General features: G+C 43.5%; 1 protein-coding gene across 1 annotated transcript in view; it reads left to right on the top strand.

The window, feature by feature from the left end:
* ttn.2 (titin, tandem duplicate 2) overlaps nt 1-17,623 on the top strand; it is a 363,393-nt gene that overhangs the window by 284,624 nt on the left and 61,146 nt on the right. Inside the window, exons 166-182 of the mRNA XM_036004140.1 lie at nt 953-1,228; nt 2,139-2,438; nt 2,526-2,828; nt 4,296-4,595; nt 5,307-5,594; nt 6,149-6,451; nt 6,760-7,062; nt 7,841-8,146; nt 8,828-9,112; nt 9,339-9,629; nt 10,449-10,736; nt 11,954-12,541; nt 13,171-13,275; nt 13,860-14,057; nt 14,440-14,736; nt 15,948-16,535; nt 17,211-17,513. Coding sequence (XP_035860033.1) covers nt 953-1,228; nt 2,139-2,438; nt 2,526-2,828; nt 4,296-4,595; nt 5,307-5,594; nt 6,149-6,451; nt 6,760-7,062; nt 7,841-8,146; nt 8,828-9,112; nt 9,339-9,629; nt 10,449-10,736; nt 11,954-12,541; nt 13,171-13,275; nt 13,860-14,057; nt 14,440-14,736; nt 15,948-16,535; nt 17,211-17,513 — 5,322 coding nt within the window. The remainder of the gene's footprint in view (nt 1-952; nt 1,229-2,138; nt 2,439-2,525; nt 2,829-4,295; nt 4,596-5,306; nt 5,595-6,148; nt 6,452-6,759; nt 7,063-7,840; nt 8,147-8,827; nt 9,113-9,338; nt 9,630-10,448; nt 10,737-11,953; nt 12,542-13,170; nt 13,276-13,859; nt 14,058-14,439; nt 14,737-15,947; nt 16,536-17,210; nt 17,514-17,623) is intronic.

Below are 17,623 nucleotides of genomic sequence, written 5' to 3'. Positions count from 1 at the left end.
TGTATTCCCCCTCTGTCTGAGCGCCTGTCTCTTTAAAAAGCCCAGTCTGCTCTGATTGGTCAGCGTTTCCTGATTGCCAGACTCGCCGCATCTGTGCTCTGCCGTCGCTGCCTCTGTGCAGTTAGTTTAAAAATCACCAATAAAGGCTTTTAAAACCAAAAACTACTCAACCAGACATGTTCCAGTAGGAATGTGATCCGAAAATGGGGAGAAATTAACATTTGCAGCCAAGATTACAGGTTTTCCTGGCGTTAGCATGTAGCTTCATGTAGCATTGTAGTATGCAGATGATCATGTACTGTATATAGAAACCTGGCTCGGATTTGGTTCACAGAGATTTCTTTTAAATACGTTTACCTCATTATTTGAAGCTTTGGCCACGTTTAACATGAACATCCGAGATTGTGACATTAAAGATGTGACAGAAAATACAGAACAGAAAAGCATTATAGAATATTTTATTAAGAGTATGTGTGTATGTGCTCGTTGCAAAAGGGCGTGCAGTCAAATTGAGGAAGTGGTTAAAAGTACTCCGGGTGACCTCTTGATGCACAGAAGGTTAGGCTTAAGTCATAACAAGAGTTTAGGACCTATATGGCATAAAAGTGAATTGTTTAAAGGTTACGAGAACAAGAAGAGGAAGTTGCACCAGGCAGAGGACCGAACCCTGTGAGTGTGTGTGTGTGTGTGTGTGTCTGTGTGTGTGTGTGTGTGTGTGTGTATGTGGCAACAGAAGAATCTGCCCAGAGACAGGAGGATTACACCCCATCAAGGAAAAGGATAAAGGTTGAGGGATATTGCCGAACGGGGCTCACAACAGGAGAGACTTTGCTAACCTGAGCGCCGACTCCTTTGTCTGTAGCTAGGGATACTTACGTAGTGTCTTTTGTGAAACCCACATGTGTGATTGAAAATCCCTAAAGTAACTTTTGGTGTTTCTTGTTCCTCCCAGTGGCTCCGAAGGTCATCATGCCCGACATCGTGACGATCAGAGCCGGATCCAAGATGGTGATTGAGGCCATCGTGGCGGGTAAACCCGCTCCCTTCTGCAAGTGGAAGCAGGGCAACGAGGACGTGCTGACCTCTGATCGCCTGTCCGTTGTAAAGACGCTGACGACCTGCACGCTTATCATCAAGAACGTGACGAGAATGGACAGCGGCTACTACAGCCTGTCGGCCGAGAACAGCACCGGCAAGATCAACCAGATCCTCAGAGTCACCGTCATGGGTCAGTTTGAACAGCCGATGCTGTTAAATGTGTAAACATTATGGAAAGGATCCCTACAGTGATAGATCTTTTTGTTAAAGAGGAAGATCATTTTAGTTTAACAGCCCCTAAATCACCATCACCAAACCCACCAGACTCCATGTAAATAATCAGTACTTTTATCATTGTGAAACACACTTCATTCAAAGTGGACAGAAACTAAATCAAACTATCAAAAGCCGTCTTGGTTCATCTTTCCACTGTTCCAACAATCACCACTCTGGTTTGGTTGAAATAAACTCTTAATTCACCCATTTACATGTGGAGATATGCTGGCTCTATACACGCTAAAAGTCATGATTATTTACATGGAGTCTGGTGGAGATATGCTGGCTCTATACACGCTAAAAGTCCTGATTATTTACATGGAGTCTGGTGGAGATATGCTGGCTCTATACACGCTAAAAGTCCTGATTATTTACATGGAGTCTGGTGGAGTTTGGTGATGGTAATTCAGGGTCTGTTTCTGGTTAAACAAAAAGGATCTTACACTTTGACAACATTATATAAAGGATCCCTGCAGAGTTAGACCATTTTGTTTGACACGTTTGATTATTACTTATAGAATAATAATCTCAGTCTGTCAGTAGTAAAAACAGCACTGTTAGTGGACAGAAATTGATGCTGGACATTTGTGTGTGAGTGAGTATGTGTGTATGTCCTTGTAACTTGCCAATTTGGGATCTATCTATCTATCTATCTATCTATCTATCTATCTATCTATCTATCTATCTATCTATCTATCTATCTATCTGTCTGTCTGTCTGTCTGTCTGTCTGTCTGTCTGTCTGTCTGTCTGTCTGTCTGTCTGTCTGTCTGTCTGTCTGTCTGTCTATATCTATCTAATGACTGATCCTCTGTGTCTCTGCAGACATCCCTGGACCCCCTGAAGGTCCTATAGAGATCACTGAGCTGGACATCGATGCCTGCACGCTGCTCTGGAACTCCCCACAGGAGGATGGCGGCAGCCACATCACCAACTATATTGTGGAGAAGTGTGACGTAACCAAGGGCGACTGGGTCCCCGTGACCACATCCTGCACCAAAACCAGCTTTAGGGTACCCAAACTGACAACCGGCAAAGAGTACGGCTTCCGAGTCCGTGCTGAGAACCGGTTGGGCATCTCCGTGCCACTTTATTCTGAGAAGATGATTGCCAGACATCCATTTGGTAAGTCTGAGCCAAAACGTTACAATTTTAGCTCAATTTTAGCGCATTTAAATGACGTTACTAACTGTTTTGTTTCTCCCTCAAAAGACCCCCCCAGCGAGCCCAAAAACCTGCAGATCAACAAGGTCTTCAAGGACTTTGTCATCGTGTCATGGGAGGTTCCCAGCAGCGACGGCGGCAGCCCCATCACCGGATATTGCATTGAAAAGAAGGAGAGGAACAGCCTTCTGTGGATGAGGGCCAACGAGTCGGTGGTCCGAGCCACCCAGTACACCTGCACTGGGCTGATAGAGGGCGTGGAGTACACCTTTAGGGTGTCGGCACTCAACCTGGCGGGACAGGGCAAACCCTGCAAACAGACCGACTTCGTCACCGCCAGGACTGCTGTTGGTACGAATCATTTTCAATATGATATTTACTCGTTAACCCTCGTGTTGTCCTCGGGTCAAATTTGACCCATTTAAAAAAAACAAAAATCTTTATCAGAAAAGTGGGTTTCTTTCAACCAAATTTTCTGAAAAATAACGTGGATTGTTCCACACAACGCTCTTCACAAGTAAAATAAATGATCAGCCCACTACTTTCTTTAAATTTACATAAACATCGGGGGGGAAATTCAGTTCAATTCAATTTTATTTATAGTACCAATTCATAACAAGAGTTATCTCAAGACACTTTACAGATAGAGTAGGTCTGGACCACACTGTAGTTTACAAAGACCCAACAATTCCAGTAATTCCCCCAAGAGCAAGCATTTAGTGTGACAGTGGCGAGGAAAAACTCCCTCTTAGGGAGAAACCTGGGACAGACCCAGGCTCTTGGTAGGCGGTGCCGGTTGGGGGTGTGACGAACAGTGGCAATAATAGTCACAATAAAGATAATGGATTAGTGACACATTTTTGACCGTCGATGGCGCAACTTCTTGTTTTTCTGGGTCAAAATTGAAACTTTTTTTCAATCTTTTGGTTGTCTTTGTGGTAGGACAAAACAAGGGTTAAGTTAAAGAAAGTTTAGCACACAAAAAATAGACGTTTCCGTTCCAAGGGAGCATCACTGTTTTATTTCCCAGTTTCTTAAGAGAGTAACTTTCTTTCCATCCACACCCAGTTATACTCACCGGTATCTCTTTATCTATATGGCCTTTGCTAGAAAACTACCATTGTACTTTACAGAATTGCTTTGTCACTTAGACTCACTTTTACTTCATTTTCCACGCGCTCGGTCTGAACTTGGAAAAACTGCTCATGACTCCTGGAATGAAACCTCCTTAAAATCAATTCACCTATCTGTACCTTTTGGACATTTTAGGAATCTGATTTTAAACCTCCAAACGTTTACTTGTAATTGCCAGACCCAAACGGATTCTGCGGATGTTTTTACAGTTTTTCAGCGGTGATCGAAAATAAATTTATATATTATATTATATATATATATAAATAATTTTTTTTGCTTGAAATCTGTGGAAAATTCTGCGTCTGCAGATTCTTTGTAGCCCTGGCAATTGCTTTACAACTGTATTCTTTTTATATCCTAATTTATCTACGAAATATTTTTTTCTAAATCAGAAAATTTAGATAGTTTTGGTTTGTAATTTACTTGATCTCTCAATGATCTCTCGAGCATAAATAAATAAATGAATAAATGAACCAAAGTCGCACAAAATAAATCTAATTTTAAAGTTTTAAAATAAATCCTTATCTCCAGAAGACTAAACGGAAGGACAACCTGGGTTTTTCTTAGTTTGTAGCTTTTATTTGAAAGTTTAACTTGAAGCCATATTGGTTTTCAGGCCCGTTCTTTCATCCGTGTTCAGACAGCATAACTGAGTCTCCAACCCTTTTGTTTCTTTCTGTCCAGACCCACCAGGTAAACCCGAGGCCATGGACGTGACCAAGCACTCCGTCTCGTTGGTCTGGAGCCGTCCCAAGCACGACGGCGGCAGCAAGCTGATTGGCTACTACATGGAGTACACAAAGTTCCCGGGAGAGAAGTGGACGCGCTGCAACGCCAACTGCATGAACATCCAGACAGAGAGCTACGTGGTGAGCGGCCTGGACGAGGGCCAACAGTACCAGTTCAGAGTCATCGCCAAGACCGCCATCAACGTCAGCCTGCCGTCTGAGCTGTCCGACCCCATCGCTGTCATCGCAGAGAACGGTAGGAATTCTTTTCTTTTCCTTTTAGGGTGGGATTTATTTTAAATTGTTTTAACTTTATTGGTTTATTTGATAGGGACTATGCATATTTATGAACATTGTGGTATAAAAAAACACCATGTAAATATGCCAGAATTAGTAAAAATAACTACTTTTCATCTGCAGTCCCTAGGAAGGTGACATAGGACTAATATAGAGACAGCCAGCAGTCATACAGCACAAATACATATTAAGTAGACATAGGAGAAAATAATATACATAAAGTATAAAAATAGAATTAGTTCTAATAATAATAGTAATAAAACAAACATATTTACACAATAAACACCCTTATATAAACAGACAGTATATAAACACAGATATACAGATGAATAGAAATTACATATTGCACAGTTGGAGGTAACAAAGAGTGATAAATAAATAAATAAATATGCATAGTGCCGAATATTGTCCAGTGATGGTGGCGCCTAACATTATATTCCTTGACGACTAAAAGGTGCTGTGAACACACCAAGCACAGTGGCTTCCCATTGACCTCTGTGTCCACAGAATGTATTATTTTATTAAAACATTTAAAGGAATAGAAATTCCAGACAAGGGGGTACTACAGATAGAAAACAAGGAAGTAACCTCCACACAGCAAGGAAAACTATGAATGACACGTGAACTAATTGACCCGTAATGGTGATTGTTCGTCTGCTGTGCTGTGCAGTTCCTCCTCGCGTGGAGCTGGGCGTCAACATGAAGAACCTGATCGTGGTGAAAGCCGGCGAGAACGTGGCCCTGGACGCGGCGGTGTTCGGGAAGCCGCTGCCCAAGGTGAGCTGGAAGAGAGACGGAGTGCCTCTGGTGCTCATCGAGGGGATGAAGGTCTCCCAGAAGAAACACATCCACATGCTGGAGCTCTTCGCCGTTACCAGGAAGGAGTCCGGAGACTACACCATCATCGCTGAGAACAGCAACGGATCCAAGTACGCCAGCATCAAGGTCAAAGTGCTCGGTAGGTTACATTTAATGTCACTTTATTGTAGTGTTTTTGCTACTATTACAGTATGTGCGCAGATAAACTAAGAAGCCAATCTCTAAATTCAAGCCTTTATTTTGTCTCGTTTGCATTATTGTAATGCTCTTTTTTACCTGTTTGAATCTTACAAGCATTACTGTTTATTGAAGAAACTAACATTTCTGTCCCTCTGGACCTTCATCAAGAGTATTGTCCTTTTGGAGTTGGAAATGTAGTGGAACATTTTTGGAAAAGTATTTGGAAAATACTCTTGATGAAGGTCCAGAAGGACCGGAACATTAGTATCTTCAATAAATGGTAATGCTGTAGCAATAGCAGAGCGCGGGATCTTCCTTTTTACAATGTGATATTTTCCAACACAGAAGAATTGTTAGATGTGTGGATTGTGTCTTCATAAAGATTGCTTTTATTGTGTAAAAAAAGAAGAAGCACTTTCTGATTTTGTATCTGTGAAAGATGCTATATACATATGTACACCTTACTTACTTTCCCGACTTACTTTCCTTACTAACTTACTCTTTTCCCTGCAGACAAACCCGGCCCTCCGGCCTCTGTGAAAACTGCCAAGGTGTTTGCCGACCGCATTAAGCTGCGATGGGAGCCCCCACTTGCCGACGGCGGCTCTGAGATCACCAACTACATCATCGAGAAGCGCGAGACGAGCCGGCCCAACTGGGCGCTGGTCACCGCCAACATCAGCGGACACAGCACCGACTGCTCAGTGGAGAGACTCATCGAAGGACACGAGTACCAGTTCAGAGTCAGCGCTGAAAACCAGTATGGTGTCGGAGACGCACGCATGACTGAGCCCGTCATGGTCAAGAACCCGTACGGTACGTTCACACCACTAAAGCACAGGATACTGACAACACTTTCCTGCACTGAGGCTCATCTGAAAAATACCAAATACAGTAAAAAAGAAACATTTCCACATGAACTTACAGTCTTACTCACTAGTGAAACTTTCTCAGACATGTCTCATCAAATACATGATAAAAAGCACATGTCAAGCAGGATTTGATGAAAACATTTATTGATTTTTGAACATATATTGATCTTTTAGATGGCACATTTTGCTTGTTGATGAGACACTGATGGGAGATTATTCTGACCTTGTTTTAACCCAAACCTAACCCTTCAGATGTTCCTGGTCCATGCGAGCCGCCCGTCATCACCAACATCACCAAGGACTCCATGACGGTGAGCTGGAAGGCCCCGGCCAATGATGGCAAGGCCACCATCCTGGGCTACATGGTGGAGAAACGCGAGGCCACGGAGCTGGCCTGGGCTAAGGTCAACCGCCGGCCCGTCATCGACAGGACCATCAAGGCCGTTCAGCTGACCGAGGGCTCCGAGTACGAGTTCAGAGTCATCGCCATGAACAAGGCCGGTCTGGGCAAACCCAGCGACGCTTCCATGGCCGGGCTGGCTGTCGACCCCGTCTGTAAGTCTCCGCTTCAAACAGACAACCAAAAGGCTTTTTGGATTATCTTTTATTCAATTCGATGTGTAATGGATTTTCTTGGAATCCAGACTGAAATGAAGCGGTGATAAGAACTTTATTTAAATCAATAAGGTTCTGAGTTGTAGCCGGGTTAGCTCAGTTGGTAGAGCAGGCGCACATATGTAGAGGTTTATTCCTCGACGCAGAAGGTCCAGGGTTCGAGTCCGACCTGTGACAATTCCTGCATGTCTCTCCCCTTTCATATCTCAGCTGTTCTATCCGTTAAAGGCAGAAATGCCTCCAAATAAAATGATAATAAGGTTCTGAGTTCTTAACGTCTGCAGACATTCAGCTGAAAACCAGAGTGAGTGATAATATACATGCAGTAATCCTTCTCCCTATCTTAGCATTCACCACAGAAAAAAACATTCTTCAGAAATTAGACAAGGTGGGACTGTCAATGTCCCTGTCATGCGGACATTTTAGAACATCCTGTTTTTCTCAGCAGTTCTGTTTGATGCGGCTTGGAAAGTACATTTGCTCAGGTTTTACCAGACTCCTGACTTTAGTCTTTGCACAGAAGTTAGGATACAAAAGTTCATGCAGACATTAAAGAGCGTTCATTTTAAAATATATATCTATACTTATGGTTTTCTACAACATAACCCCCCCTTTTGAGATTCTAGTCACGACAAGTAGTTTTATATTTGTGAGATAAAATATGAAACACATTTTTTAGAAAAATAATAATACCAAATGTGTCCCTACACTTGTCCAGATCCTCCCGGCCCCCCTGCCTTCCCCAAGGTGGTGGACTCCACCAGGACGTCCGTCAGCCTCAGCTGGACCAAACCGGCGTACGATGGCGGCTGCGAGATCATCGGCTACCTGGTGGAGTGTAAGCGGGCGGACGCCGAGCACTGGACCAAATGCAACATCCCCAAAAAGCTGCAGGCCACCAAGTTCCTGGTGACGGGCCTGATGGACGACGCCGAGTACCAGTTCCAAGTCATCGCTGTCAACAAGATCGGCTTCAGCGAGCCCAGCGAGGTCCCTGGAAACCACATGCCCAAAGACATCCTGAGTGCGTACTTTTGGACTTTTTTGGACTTTTATTTTGATAAATAACCTTTTATGCATTAAGGCATTAAGCACTTTCCCTTGTATATCACTGAAATAATCATGTTTAGTACATATACTTCATGAATCATAATACAGTTAGCAGACATAAGTTAATTAAGACAACCTAGCTATGCAGCTAACATGTTAGAAACCTGCTATGGCCCGACACATTATCACAAGAAGAACATATGAGAGCATAGATCACTTGTTATATGACAGTTCTATTTTATCCTTACTGACCGCCAGAGGCAGTGCTTAACACTGAATATATTCCCTATCTTGTAACAAGAACTCTGGCGTTCATCCAGGATTCATAGAACCGTAGTTACATTCGTAATTTTCGTTATTTTGAATTGAAATTCCTCATGCTAAAAGAGACAGAAAACTGCTATAAGGACATGAACTGATTGAGTAAAGAATGCAGGGTCTACCAGATGATATGACAGTAAAGTCATGATTAATAACCACAAGCACACAGACTCTGTTGCGACAGAATTTTTCCGCAGAATTGCATTTACATACATACAAGAGTCCGCTAAATTCCCCAAATTTTCGTTCTGTTTCACTGCTAATAACTGAAAAGAAAAACCTACAGATTCCGATTGGGTTTGTGTTAATAAGTCATCTTGTGTCTGCCCTGCAGTTGCTCCTGAAGCCGAGCTGGACGCCGACCTTAGAAAGGTTTTGGTTCTCCGAGCCGGTGTCACCATGAGGCTCTATGTCCCTCTGAGGGGACGCCCGGCGCCGAAGGTGACGTGGTCCAAGGTGGACGCCAACCTGAAGGACAGGCAGGTGCTGATCAAAACGTCGGAGTGGGACACCCTGCTGATGATTGAGGACATTAACAGATACGACGCTGGCAAATACGCCCTGTTGCTGGAGAACAGCAGCGGCTCCAAGACCTACACCATCGTGGTCAAAGTGCTCGGTAAGACCAAATCTGCCGTATCTGTTCCACGTACACCAAAAAGTCTGTCATCTTCTTTTACAGACTACGCAGTGAAACTATGGCTTAATAGATTGTCTATAAACGTTCCCTTTTTACCCGGATTTAGTCACATTTTAATCTTGTTTTCCGGATGTCTTTTCACCAAATCTGTGCTTCAGTTTACAAAAGTTCTGAGCCAGAAACATTGACTCTTGTCCCCCCTCAGATTCTCCCGGGCCGCCCATGAACCTGATTGTGAAGGAGACCTCCCTAAGCCACGCCAGCATCACCTGGGACGCCCCGCAGATCGACGGCGGCAGCCCCGTCAAGAGCTACATCGTAGAGAAGCGGCTGGCCGAGAGGAAGGCCTGGACCTGTGTGGAGGCAAACTGTCACAAGATCTCTTTCCGAATCCCCAACCTGGAGGCGGGACAGGCCTACTGCTTCCGAGTGCTGGCTGAAAACGCCTACGGCATCGGAGAGGGCTGCGAGACCGCCGGCAGCGTCCGGGCCTCAGGTAGCCACAAGTTACTGTTATTGTTTCGTTATAAGGATTATTTTAGAAACAAATCAGTCACAGGAACGATATTGGAGGCAGCATAATTCAGTGGTGTAGTCTAATGTATTGTAGTGGGTATACTGTACTGTATATACTGTATATATTGGCCAGAATCTGCCTTTGGGGGTGGGGGGTGGGGAGGGGGGGTCTGAGTGTCCTCCCCCAGAGCAGTTTTGAGCATCGAAGACTTCATTTCCTGTACTCAAATACACTTTTATGCACCAATTTACGGTGGAAATACCTTAATTTAGCCTATGTGAAGAAGAAAAACACAGATGACAATTCAAAATATATCAAAAATATAATGGAAAGTATGTTGTTGCGTGTCATTGGGCATTTTTAAGTGGGTATATAGAAATCCTGGAGCTTTCTTAGTGGGTATACTGCATGTCACGTAGACTACACCACTGGCTTAATTTCTACAGCACATTTCAGCAACAAGGCATTTCAAAGTGCTTTACATAAAACATTAAAGAGCAGTTATAAACAAACTTTTGTTAAAGAGAATATAAAAACACCTAAAATAGAATAAGACAGGTATGAAAAACAGGAAGAAAAGTCACAGTTTCAGCAAATATATGTTTTATAAGGCTTACCTACTGCACCTTTAATACTCAATAAAACATTTAAAAGATCTGGGAGTTTCATCCGACCTGCAGTTTTCAGGGAGTGTGGTCCAGATATGTGGTGCATAAAAACTGAATCTACATGACTACATTGAACAAATTCAACCTAATCCAAATGTTGGGTCTTAACTCATCTGTCCTCTTCCTTCAGAGCAACCCGGTCCAGTGACGGACTTTAAAGCCCTGAAGACCACCAAGGACTCGATCGTCCTGGGCTGGAAGAAGCCGCTGAGCGACGGCGGGAGCCACGTCAGCGCCTACATCCTGGAGCAGAGCGAAGGCGAGGGCAAGTGGAAGCAGATCATGAAGGGCAAGAACAACACACACACTCTGGACGAGCTGAAGGAGGGCACGGAGTACGGGTTCAGAGTCAAGGCGCTCAATGAGTCCGGAGAGGGACCGCCCACCGAGCTCACCGTCATCGCCAAGGACCAGTTCGGTAAGCAGTCTTGTATATAATATATAAGTACTTGAGTACTTGAAAAGCAATACTTGAGTAAAAGTACAAGTATCTTACCAGAAAAGGACTTTGGTAGAAGTTAAAGTCTCCTTTTAGAATATTACTTGAGTAAAAGTCTTTAAATGTATTTAATGTTTACTCTACTTAAGTACCAAAAGTTATTTTCTGATAATAAATATAGGCTACTTACGTTTTAGAAGTAAAAGTAAGGCTACTTAAGTATTAGAAGTAAAAGTAAAAAAAACTTTGATTATGAACTTTATGGCCAAAGGTGTGTAACGTTATCTTCATCACCACTGTCGTCGGGGTGATCATCGTCTGTTACCATGGCGGCAGATCCTGCACCAGGTGCTTCCATGACACTATCAGTTATTATGCTTCCTCCTCTCCTCTTCTGCTTGGCAAACACGTCATCAACTGGAATGGAGCATTAACTTGCAATCAAGGAGCAATTATTCGCCAAACCTGCTTTTCCAGTGTAACAAATTTGGGTAAGACTTTACTTGAAGGTATCGACATAATCGTGACATGACACTGTCATGAACGTGTCATAAACGTTATAAACAAGTCATAAACTTTTATGACTTCTGTCATTAAGTATCATTCGGTTTTGATCATGACATTGTTTGGGTTGTCTTGGTCATGACAAGTTGACATTAAATTAGTTTGGGATGTCTTTGTCATGACAACTTGACATAATGTCATCCTGTTTAATGTCAAGTTGTCTTAATAAAGACACTCCAAATAAATGTAATGTCAATGCCACTTAATGACAGAAGTCATAAACGTTTATGACACGTTCATGACAATGTCATATCATAGTTATGACAGTGTCATGTCACGATTATGTCGATATCTTCAAGTAAAGTTTCCGGAGATATAAATAAAGAAGTAAAGTACAGAGTGAAAATTCTACTTAAGTACAGTACAAAGTATTTGTACTTCGATACATTACAACACTGCATTTTATTAACAATAGTTTAAATGTTAAATTTCATCTAAAAGATAGGCTAACTGAAAACATGATTTTATTTAAAAGATGTTAAAAACAGCAGCTTACTTTACTTCATTTAATTCATTCTTTTTTAGTTTTGAAATAAAATTATTTTCTCTTATACGATATGTAAAGTTTTGGGAGAAAATAAAATGATTGTTTCCAGATTCTGTTTGTTAAGCAAATTCCTTTTGGATTTCAGTGGCGCCTGACTGCAACCTGAGCGCTCTGCACGACGGCTGCTGCACGGTGAAGGAGGGCAGCACCACACGCATCAACATCCCCATCACCGGCGTGCCTCTCCCCACCGCCACCTGGAAGAAGGGCGACACGGGGATCGGCGACACAGGCCGCATGTGCGTGGAGGCGTCCCACGGTGTCACCACCCTTCTGATCCGAGACTGCCAGAGAACGGACGCCACCACCTACACCATCAACGTCAGGAACAGCGGCGGTGCCAAGGACTGCAAGTTCAAGCTGGTGGTGGTCGGCAAGCCGGGCATCTGCACCGGGCCCATTAAGTTCGACGAGATCACTGCCGATGGCATCACACTGGAATGGGGACCGCCCAAAGACGACGGCGGTGCCGAGGTGTCCAACTACATCGTGGAGAAGAGGAGGACGACGGACAGCAAGTGGGCCACGGTGGCATCGGCCATCCAGAAGACCAGCATGAGGGTGATCCGGCTGCACGATGGAATCGAGTACATCTTCCGAGTGTTCGCTGAAAACAAGTACGGCATCGGAGAGTATCTGAGGTCCGACCCCGTCATCGCCCAGCATCCATTCAGTGAGTACCACTAACTAACTAATGCTACATAAATGGTTCCTTTTAATAAATATAATTTAACTCCCGATCATCCTGAGAGAGAGAGAGAGAGAGAGAGAGAGAGAGAGAGAAGGAGAGAGAGGAAAGAGCGATAGAGGGACAGACCAAGAGACAGAGAGAGAGAGAGAGAGAGAGACAGAGAGAGAGAAGGAGAGAGAGGGAAGAGAGATAGAGGGACAGACCAAGAGACAGAGAGAGAGAGAGAGAGAGAGAGAGGGAAGAGAGAGAGAGGGACAGACCAAGAGACAGAGAGAGAGAGACAGACAGAGAGAGAGAGAGAGAGAGAAGGAGAGAGAGGAAAGAGAGATAGAGGGACAGACCAAGAGACAGAGAGAGAGAGAGAGAAGGAGAGAGAGAGAGACAGAGAGAGAGAGAGAAGGAGAGAGAGGGAAGAGAGATAGAGGGACAGACCAAGAGAGAGAGAGAGCGAGAAAGAGTTTGAATGCAAATTTTAGAAATGAATACTGTTACACGTGAAAGACATCGTGAAGACAGAGTAAAGCGCGATCAGGCACTTTTACAACTCTCTGTGCTTTGTTTATTTCTTAGCTCCTTTTCCTAACCCTTCTCTCCTTCTCTGCCTCCTCCAGATGTGCCCGAGGCGCCCGCTCCTCCAGAAATCGTGAGCATGCGCCACGAGTCGGCCGTCTTGACTTGGGCTGATCCAAAGGACAATGGTGGCTCCACAATCACTGGTAACAGACTGTGATGGACATCAGCTTGTTGTTAAAGGAACACGCCAACTTATTGGGACTTTGTCTTATTCACCGTATCCCCCAGAGTTAGATAAGAACTCGCAGAACTCCAGGCGAACTCTCTGCTCCTCACCACGGGGCTTCTCAGGTGCTGTGAGCAAATCACTCCGCCCAAGTAGCAGAGAGTAGCAGTGCTTCGCCTTCTGAGAATATAGTTCCCAGTATGTATACGGTTAGAAGATGGCTGTGTCTCATGTGAAAGGTCACATGAGACACAGCCATCATTTGTACACGCTGTGACTCTACAAATCACAACATGTAAATAGGAAAATGTTGTATGTATGCGTTATATTATTGGGAGCAGTAGGCTAGATGGAGCCGGTTACCTCCAGGATCTGTGCTAAGCTAGGCTAGCGGTGGGTGCGTCAGACAGAGTTACGACACGCACGGAGATGAGAAGGGTATGTTTGGACTTATCTAACTCGGATATGGTGAATAAGACAAAGTCCCAATAAGTCGGCGTGTTCCTTTAAGTCTGAGCAAACGGCAATCATCATGACCAAGTGATTTTGTGTTCTCCGCAGGATATCATGTGGAGTTTAAGGAGAGGAACAGTCTGATGTGGAAGCGGGCCAGTAAGACTCCTCTGAGAGTGAAGGAGTGCAGAGTCACTGGCCTGATAGAGGGACTAGAGTACGAGTTCAGGGTGATGGCCATGAACACAGCCGGCCTGGGAAGGCCAAGCAAGGTCACCGAGGCTCTGGTTGCCCTAGATCCTATTGGTGAGTTCACTGCTTTTCTTTTCTTTTTTTTCGAATGTGACACAAGAATGATTCTGCAAGTCTCCAGTTTTAATATTAAATATCAGGCTTGGGGGTCATTTGGGTTTTTTCTGATACAGGTGCTTAAACGGTGTCTGTGCCTAAAAAGTGCCTGAAACAATACTTTAGAAACAGAAGAAGATCCATAATAATCACTTATGATGCAGCACAGATCTTTCAAACTGACATCTGCGTTGTCATTCAGTCCAGTAGATAACGTGCCAAATTGGCACAGAGTTTCGTTACCCTACACTACTAAATACTTAAATAGAAAAATGCTATTTTTAAAAGCATGTCTCATGTTTTTTGTATGTTTTGACGCATCTACTTTGCGTCCTGTTAGATCCTCCCGGTAAGCCGGAAGTGATTAACATCACCAGGACCTCGGTCACTCTGATCTGGACCCCTCCCAAATATGACGGCGGCCACAAGCTGACTGGCTACATGGTGGAGAAGCTGGAGGTTGACGGCAAGGCCTGGATGAAGGCCAATCATGTCAACATCCAGGGCTGTGCCTTCACTGTCACTGACCTGACGGAGGGATCTCAGTATCAGTTCAGGATCAGGGCAAAGAATTCTGCCGGGGCAATCAGTGTTCCTTCAGAGCAGACTGATCTTCTGACCTGCAAGGATGAGTACGGTAAGCTGAGCAGTGAACTAATTTGGGTAATTCAGCGGTTATTTGTGCTAATTTGTATACATTTCCAGAACAGAAATGTGAACATTGGATAAAGCCAGGTTCAAACTTCTTCACATATTAGAGTCAAAGGTTTTTACAGAGGGAGTTTTGTATATGTCTTATTATCACTCCATATATTCCAAAATACTGTCAACAGCTAGACTGGGTAAATCCAGCCCAATCTGCCGGCAATTTGATTTCTCCCTGCAGCTCAGGCTGGAAACCTGTACGTTTATCTATCCTGCTTCTGTTACAATTTTGCGGGGACCAATCACAAAGTGGCTTATCCACCTGGTGCACTATTGGCGGGTTTAACACGATGACGATAGAGAAGCTACCAAGCAGTTTCTTGTTTACATTCAACATGGCGGCCACCGAAGTGCAGCAACCCGTTGATGCCGCTGTCGCTGCTACGTCACCTGGATAGTTGGTCTGATTGGTTGAAGGACTGTCCAATTGCGTACAGAGTCATTTGAACTACGCCCGTTGATCATGCCTCTTGTGCAGTAGAAAATACAGAGCAGACTCCCCAGACTAATGTTCAATCTTAAAAAGATTGAGCTTGGTCTGGTGATAGCCAGACTAGTCAACAGCCATAAAAACATAAATTTTCTCCTTGTTTTAATAAATTAAATGTTGTATGAATCAGATTGTGAATGATATCTGAACAAAGCCCTTTGTAGAGGACAAAACCTTTAAAGATATGGATTGGAAAACATTTTGAAGATACTACAGTTGAACAGGGTCAACATTTAACTAACAGATATCAGCATGAAACTTTCCCAGTTAATTACTGACATTAAGAAATCATTTTGGTATTACAAGTTTTCCGAAATGGTATGTTTAAATATGCAAATTACGCTAACTTTTGATACATTTTGGAGAAATCTACAGACAAAAATAGACAAAGTGTAGTAAAATAAACAGCAAAATGTATATTTTAAAAGCTTTTTTTACCACAAGTCTGAAAGAAGACATTCTATGGAAGCAAAATAGTCCAAAACCTAACAATGAAAAATTATGTTTTTGCCTGTAGTGTCTTGCGGTTGAAACTTAAAATCTCATTATTTAAGTTTTACAAACATCAGGTCTTCAAAGTCATATTGTCCTGAATTTGAATTGATGAGGTCTATAGACAATTATAAGGCAACTTTCTTCTGTCTTCTCTGCAGACCCCCCGACCATCACTATTCACCCAGACATGAAGGACGGTGTATCAGTCAAGGCCGGTGACACCATCGTGATCTCAGCCTCCAAGATTGTTGGCAAACCTCCACCCACTGCTGTCTGGTCAAAGGGAGGCCGAGAGTTAAAGAGCTCTGACATCGTTACCATCACCAGCACTCCCATCTCCTCCACTCTGGCTATCAAGTACGCAAGCCGGAAGAACACAGGAGAGTACGTCATCACCGCCAGCAACCCCTTTGGCATTAAAGAAGAACGTGTAAAGGTGAAGGTCCTCGATGTGCCTGGACCTCCAGGCCCCATCGAAGCCAGTGTCATCACAGCTGAGAAGTGTACTCTGACCTGGCTTCCACCAGAGGAGGATGGTGGCTTCTCTATCAAGTCTTACATCCTTGAGAAGAGAGAGACCAGCCGCCTGCAGTGGACCAAGCTAGCTGAAAACGTCATGGACTGCAGATATGTAGCCGCCAAACTGATCAAGGGCAACGAGTACATCTTCAGAGTGTGTGCTGTGAACCAGTGTGGCACTGGAGACTCGAGCCAGTCTGGTCCAGTAAAAATGGTTGACAGTTACCGTAAGTATTTTTTATATATGATTATAGTTGTATGATTAAAAAACATAATTGTATTGTATTTAAAAAATATAATTAAATGGAAATAATTGAAATTTTGAGAAAATCATAGGATTATAAAAATCCTTTAACACTATAAGCGCCATAGCCCACACTATTAACATTGTATTTAAAGAAATGGAATTAATCCATCCTGGTTATTGGTATGGTTCCCTCCTGCCCAGACTTTTTCTAAATACCTATTCTGCACATTCCTATATTGTCATAATGATAATATTGAGAAACATTGGTTTTGTTTTTCACAAAAAATTCAACCCTTCATCTGTCAGGAGCAGCGCCGATTAAAGTTGGTACTCTCTGCAGCCGAATTGCCGTGAAAATATTTCTTCTAAAACAGCACATTATAGTTCACACTGCTAAGGGTACACCCGTTTTGTGTGCATTAAAGCTGTTTGATGAGCTATCTGGCTCTGATAGTGTGTTCTTGCTGCTATAGAGATTAACGCAGTGCTATAGAGATGGAGAGGGCTGATGTGTTATTGGCCTATCAGCGATAACAAAAGTCAAGACTTGGCGGTTATAGTTCTCCTAAAATGTCTGGTGTTGCTAGTGTTAAGGAGGATTTAATGATTCAAGGCAAATCTGACCAAAATGTTCCTGCATTCTTTGTTTCCCCAGGCCCACCAGGTCCACCCTCAACCCCAGAGGTTGACAACATCAGTAGGAACGCTGTCACCATTTCATGGAAGAGACCAGTACAGGACGGAGGAAGTGACATTAGAGGATATTGTGTAGAGAGGAAAGAAAGGAGAGGAATGAGATGGGTGAGGGCCTGTAAGAGGACGGTCCCTGATCTGCGCTTTAAGGTGCAGGGCTTAAATGAGGGAACAGAGTATGAGTTTAGAGTCACTGCTGAGAACAAGGCTGGATTTGGGCAGCCAAGTGAGCCATCACAACCTGTTATTACCAAGGACATTGTCTGTAAGTAAAACTGAACTCATCATTTAATTATAAATTACATTTTAAAACACTAAAGTTGCATATGCAGAATTCTGAAAATACACATCAAGCACCAGCATTAATTTTTTTTA

This window comes from Sander lucioperca, chromosome 8, assembly GCF_008315115.2.
Source record: "Sander lucioperca isolate FBNREF2018 chromosome 8, SLUC_FBN_1.2, whole genome shotgun sequence".
Taxonomy (NCBI): domain Eukaryota; kingdom Metazoa; phylum Chordata; class Actinopteri; order Perciformes; family Percidae; genus Sander; species Sander lucioperca.
Note: the sequence above shows the minus strand (reverse complement) of the source record. Positions and strands in the feature narration are given on the sequence as shown.